At 53.3% G+C, this 6,607-nt stretch overlaps 1 protein-coding gene across 1 annotated transcript; it reads left to right on the top strand.

Moving 5' to 3' along the window:
- The first annotated feature begins 1,201 nt into the window (after positions 1-1,201).
- LOC120679907 (protein LEAD-SENSITIVE 1-like) lies at positions 1,202-4,278 on the top strand. Its single transcript, XM_039961565.1, has 2 exons — positions 1,202-1,787; positions 3,180-4,278. The coding sequence occupies exons 1-2, from the start codon at positions 1,694-1,696 to the stop codon at positions 3,947-3,949; spliced, it is 864 nt and encodes a 287-aa protein (XP_039817499.1). The 5' UTR covers positions 1,202-1,693; the 3' UTR covers positions 3,950-4,278.
- The last annotated feature ends 2,329 nt before the right edge of the window (positions 4,279-6,607 follow it).

Below are 6,607 nucleotides of genomic sequence, written 5' to 3'. Positions count from 1 at the left end.
GCCCGCAGCGAGGCCCTAGACGCCGTTGACGCCCGTTCCTCCGCCAGTCCCGAGACCGACGCCCGTGCCTCCAAGACTTGGCGTCTTCAACCGCCGTCCGTCACCTTGGTTTTGTGGCGCAAACCAAGAAACCCGCCATCCACCGGTACTTGCGCCCTCTATCCAGGAGTGGACGCCACAGCTGCCGTCTGGCCCGATCTCCGGTGCTGGCTGCCATTCACCGCCGTCCACCGCACGGTCCATCGGCCACAGCACCTCCACGGCAGCTCTCCGTCGACACTCGACGCCCGTGTACCTGCAACCAAAGACCAAGCACACGATCACACCGCACTGTTGACAATTCACTCATCATAGCCAGAATAAGGTACTCACATTCCTCACGTATATGGACAGATACTATAGCTGGTGTGAAAAAAACACATGTCACATCCAGTGAACATTTTTCAAGAAGGTTCCAATCACCATCTTGTTCCTGATTGTCCTAATAGCTCAGGTCACTCTTGCACGGATGAAAAATACAATTTTTTTTAAATTAAAATACTTATTGTTCCCCAGCTGGGCCACCCAGGCCTGCAAAGGATGTAGGATATTCATCCCAAGTCCTGGCATCTCCAAGTCAACACCAAGTAAATTTAGCAAGACAACAAGCGAAGAACACATGGTCAGCTGTTTCAACTCCCCAAAAAAGAGGATGTGCAATTCAAAGAGGCCACCAATTCAGGACACCGTGCATAAGTGGCACCACCTGTAGTTTCACCCAAATCGGATTCCCCTATCCAATTCAGGACACCGTGCATAAGTGGCAAAAAAAAAAACGACGTCCCGTGACAAATGCAGCTCCGGAGGCAGGCATCTCCCCTCCAAAGCAGGAAACCCTGTTGGATGGGTGCTTAATTACGAGTAGACATGTAGGAGTAGTTACCACCGCTAGTGCATCATCCAGTGGAGTTAAAATAAGGTGAGGATTGTTTGCCAACAACGCCGCATCAGTCATACTCCCTCCTTCCCCGTTTATAAGGCATGGTGAAACATGACACGGTCTTCTAAACAACACTTTGACCATTTATTTATCATATATTATATCACTTTTGATTATAAACTTATAATCATTGTAAAATATATTTGATTATGAATCCCATCATATGAAATTTGCATTATAAAAATAATATCTCTCAGTTCATCAACTTCCAGCCAGGATCGCACGCAAATCCCGAGCAGAGCAGCTGCGGTGAAAAAGAAGACGCGAATCCCGAGCGCTGCGCAGCAGTCGCAGATCAGTAGATCACACCACAGGCCGCACATCCACGCACATGCCGAGGCCTCCTCGGTCCACAAGATAAACAAACCCCTGCAGGATCGCCACCGCTCCAGCCGAGCCCAACACCAACCATCGCGCTCACAGAGCAGAGCAGCAGAGAGCAGCGAGAGCCTCCGCTCTCTGGTTGCTCTCGCAGCCGGTCAGTCCTCACCTCGCCACTCACTCACTAGACCGCGCGGGACACCTTCTCACCGGCGTCAAGCAAAGGTCCGATCCTCTCGTCCACCTCCGTCCATGTGAGTGACACCACAACGCTGGTTCCAAGGTCTCGCTCGCCCGGTGGCCGGACTTGCAGAAGAAGAAGAAGAAGAAGCTAGGCGCAGCGGCTGGCTGCAGAGTCCGGCGCGCCGGGAGGGAAGGCCGAGACGAGACGACATGGGTCTGCTGTCTCACCGGGTGGAGCGGTCGGAGATCAAGCCCGGCGACCACATCTACACCTGGCGCGCCGGCTACACCTACTCCCACCACGGTACGCGCGTTTCCTCTTCTGCTTCTCCGCCTCCTACACAAGCAATGCAAGCCGCCGCTGGCCCAGAGGTCCGGCCGGCCGGCAGGTGCCTGCCATTGTTGCTCAGTTTCCTTGTGTCGGTGCGCGCCATCCGCGTTGCCCGGGCTGGGGTGGTTGAAAGCCAAAGCTTTGCGGCAGATGATGCTTCTTCAATTCCGGCTGCAATTGCATTGGAAAACGCCGCCGTGCTGCTGAATTGCCGTACATTGCGACGACCGTTGCTGCTCTGCTCCATCAGAGCTTCCAGTTTCAACTCGCATTGCCCTGCTCCTGCTCCCTTCACCATGGCAAGCCAATTCCCGTCCGTACGTGTGTGGTACTATGGTGACTTGAGGAACTAGGAAGAAGGTGCATGGCCGCATCACCAATCCAATCCCCATCCCAATAAGTACTGTAACTGCCGAGCACTGACCTCTTCATCCAGGATCTGCCGACGCAAATGGCCTCGACGGAATGCTGTGTGACCACCCAGGATCCGTACAAAGACTCACACTGGTCACCAGCTGATGCTCCAGCTCTTTCTCTTTCGTAGTTCTCCTTTTCAGATTCGACGACTGCAACCTGCTACTAAGAAAGCATATCCATAAGAATAAGACCATATATACTTCAACGAACTGCTAATCCCTAATCACGTACTAGTATATTACTGAGCGAGTTGCACCGGTGACGATTTCAGCCAAGCCATTTCCACCAAAAGAAACCTCCTCAACTTGCTAGTAACTTCACCATCGGTGAGGGATGATCAAAGCTACTAGCTCTTACCTGCCTTTCGACTTTCCCTGCCTGCATGTGTCCTCCAGCTGGGAGCGAGCCAGTGCCAATGTGCCACTCACCGTGCATTCGTCTTTTACTTTGCACCTCTCCTCACCATAACCGGCCGACCATTCGGAAGAGTAAAGGGGTCCCTGGTTCCACACCGTGTCACCGTGCATTTTGTCCCGGCCGCACGGCACATTGTGAACGTCCAGCCTAGACTTCCGACCATTGTCGTGTGTGGGGAACGGCCTTCCGGATGGATGGATGGAGTACTGCCTGCATAAAAAAGATCCAATGGTTGTGACCCATATGTCTAGTCTAGCGTATTTTTCATACCCCTTTCGTTGATAGATTCTCTAAAACATAGCGTAACTGGCCGGTGTATGCAACTCAATATCATCATTATCGTAGCAATAACGTGTACATGTAATTGGCGAGATCCAATCTAGCATGTGTGCAAAACATTGTTGCCTGATTAAACCATGGCCCGACGTGGTCATATCCATTCATATTAATCTGCAACTCCATCACGAATTGGATCCATCACTGTGCTTAATTACGCGAGCAAAAATGTCTCATGGTGGACCATCCATCCAGGGATCTACGTCGGCGGGAGCAAGGTGGTGCACTTCACGCGGAAGAAGGAGGCGGGCACGGCCGGCCTGGACTCGGCCATCGCCGTGTCGAGCCTCCTCTCGCGGGGCCCCGACGGGTGCCCGACCTTCCCGGACTGCGGCTTCCAGCGCCCCGGCAGCGGCGTCGTGCTCACCTGCCTCGACTGCTTCCTCCGCGGCGGCGCGCTGCACCGCTTCGAGTACGGCGCCCCGCCCGCCGTGTTCCTCGCCAAGCTCCGCGGCGGGACCTGCACCACGGCGCGCGCCGACGGCGGGCCCGACGCCGCCGTGCGCCGCGCGATGCACCTCCTCCAGAACGGCTTCGGCGACTACGACGTGTTCGAGAACAACTGCGAGGACTTCGCGCTCTACTGCAAGACGGGCCTCCTCCCCGCCGCCGCCGGCGACGACGGCATCGGCCGCAGCGGCCAGGCGGCCTCCGCCGTCGCCGTGCCGCTCGCGGCGCTCCTCTCCACGCCGTTCAAGGTGCTCGCCGCCGGCCCGCTCGGCATGGCCGCCGTCACCGCCGGCGTGTACTGCGCCGGCAGGTACATCACCGACATCGGGGTGCGGAAGGACGTCGTCAAGGTGGAGGTCGAGAACCTGGCGGCGCACCTCGGCTGGCGCCGCGCCAAGGCTGCTGAGGAGGCCGTCAAGAAACAGCAGCAGCAACCGCCGCCGCCACCGACGCCGGAGAAGAAGGCCAGCAGCAGGCTGCTCCCTCTGAAACGGAAACGAGAGATTTGCGTCTGATTTTGCGTGGATATAGCTTGGGTTGCATAGAAACCAGTAAGTGTACTGTGGTATAGGTATCGAAGCGTCTTCATCAAGCGTGCTTTGATTTGTTTAGTTGAGCATCGTACGTGATCGTTCTTTCTCACGAAATGGAAGATTGGATAGGTGCAGTTTTATAGTTTGCATTATGCACTACGTAGTCAGTTGCTAGGCTTAGCTCAAGAGTTCATCAGTAAATGGTTTGTCATGCTGGCTACATAATTTCTCCAGCCTACTGCTATTGATGACAACAAGAAAACAATTTGTATACCCTTCCAAACTATAGTAGGTGGTTGTCGACAAACAGATACAAGAGGTCCCCAACATTGGGACCCTTTTCTGAACTACCTAGGGGGTGTTTAGTTGGTGAAAAAAAATGGATTTGACTACTGTAGTACATTTCGTTGTTATTTGACAATTAGTGTCCAATCATAAATTAATTAGCATCAATAGATTCATCTCGCAGGAATCAGTTAGACTATATAATTAATTATTTTTTCAACTGCATTTAATGCTCCATGCATGTGTCCGAAAATTCGATGTGACGGATACTGCACAAACTTTTTTGGAAACTAAACGCAGCCCTAGTAGACGCAATTCAGAGCAGCAACACATGGGGGTATTGTCTACTTCCAGGCATACTTTGTCAGTACTCAACTACTAGTAGTCTAGTACTCATCAGTAGAGGATGATGCATTCGTTGTCCTTGTGGCCACACACACGCACATGATCAGATCAGATCAGAGAAGAGAAGAGCAGAGAATCGTTCGTCCATCCACAGTGAAGCCGTAGGCGAAACTTCAGGCAGCCAGCGGCAGCTGCAGCTTTACCTCCATGTGGAAGGAGATCTGGATTCTGGACTGATAAGAACATGGTAAGAAAAAGATGTCGGTTGTTTCTTCTGAAATTACCCCCGGCCCGGGTACGGTGCCAGCCCCGTTCCTGTAGCCTTTTTTCCCTTTGATTGATGCTGCTGCTGCCCTTCTGCCTTTAATCATTGACACCATGTCCCTAGAGACCTGGAGAGGCTGGCCACGTTGTTGTGGGTTGGGAACTTGGGATCTGTCGTCGTCCTGGGGGTTTGGCCAGCCGGAAAAGTACTCTGGTAAATCAGGTCCAGGACCATTGTTACAGGCCGGTTAGGTGAGCAGGAACCAGAAGATGTTCCCTGGATTCTGTCAGTGAGGTATGGACTGTACTCCTATGCATGGTCCGTAGTAGACGATGGCAGGAGCGTCAGTATTTCAGTAACAAAACCAGTATGATACTGTTGAGGGAGGGAGGTACGAGTAGGTCACGTGAGAATGTAGGCGCTGAACTGTCGGTGGGGCGAGCATGTGGGCGCGGTTGCCCGTTCTCTCTTGTCTCTTGTAGCTTCCTCCGGTTGCAACTTGCAGGAGCTTTTGTTCTCTACTACGGAGTACTGAGCTGAGAGTATTGCTGGCTCAGCAGGCTCCGTCCGGAAGATGGCACGAGCAGGTGCAGAGGAAACTCTGTAAAGCCAGCGACTTGGAGGAGGAGCGAGTCGTGATGGCCTATCAGGACGGAATGGCTTGCCCAGCCAGGGACTAGCTAGAGATCCAATGCAATCCAATCATCCGAATTCTTAGCTGACTCCTGTCGCTTGGCCACCAAGTCCTTGCTCGCTTTGTTTACCGATATTCCATCTGGAAACACAAAACGAAAAAAAAAGAAAAAATGCGTCACCTGTTTGCCGACGCAAATGTCCATTGTGAGTGTGCATATGTTTCTTTTATTTTCGAGACAAACAAAAATGCAGATAAAGACACTTATATACACAGTACATCTAAAATCACCCTATAAACGCACATAAGCACAACTTGGCCATATCAGCACCTTTGATTTGGAAGAGAAGAGAGACCAACACAAGAGGCGCATTAGATGGGCCGTATCTTCTTAGATGCAGAATTCTCCGCCGTGTCCAAGAGTATGGGCCGACCCCTAATTCAGGCAGAATTGCTTGGGCTGTTGAACAGTGAGAATGGGCTGTGCGATATTTTATGTGGGCTGGGCCCTGGTGGGGAACTTGCTGAGTTCCTTCCTAGTGCAGCTGCTGCAAAGGCACTCACACAGGCCCGGACGCCCGCTGCTACCCAGCATGCCAACCTGACACGAATTCCCTCCCATTCGACGGAATTTCCCCTTTAAAAAAAAGGAATACGAAAAGATATCATCGCCCGAAGCAGCAAAGCCCTGCTGCTAGGTCCTCGTCTCTCCAGCAAGGCTCCCTCCTTTCCGTTCAACGGAAAGCTTCTTTTTTTTTTTTGGCGAGACGAGAACGAGAGCGGCCACCCTCCCTCCTGCATCGAGTCAAAGCCACGCCACGGGCCTACTTCGATTTACCGGCCACGGGCCATCACCTCTGCTTGGCCATGGCGGCAGACTGGCAGCTGCTACGACCAGCTGAGCTGACCAGCCCGCAGCCCTCTGCCGGCTGCCCTCGTCATCGCCCTTGACCGCCCCATCCCGAAGCTCAGCTCGTGCCGCTTTGACGTCGCCGGGGGGCGGCCGGTCATGGTCAACAAGCCTACGCTACGCCGCCGCGCGGCACGCCTCCAGAATCCCCGGGCTCAAAGAGAAGGGTCTGAAGAAACATGGGAAAATTCGATTCATGCC

Source organism: Panicum virgatum, chromosome 6N, assembly GCF_016808335.1.
Source record: "Panicum virgatum strain AP13 chromosome 6N, P.virgatum_v5, whole genome shotgun sequence".
Taxonomy (NCBI): Eukaryota; Viridiplantae; Streptophyta; class Magnoliopsida; order Poales; family Poaceae; genus Panicum; species Panicum virgatum.
The sequence above is the reverse complement of the archived record's forward strand: the minus strand, read 5'-3'. Positions and strand labels throughout refer to the sequence as shown.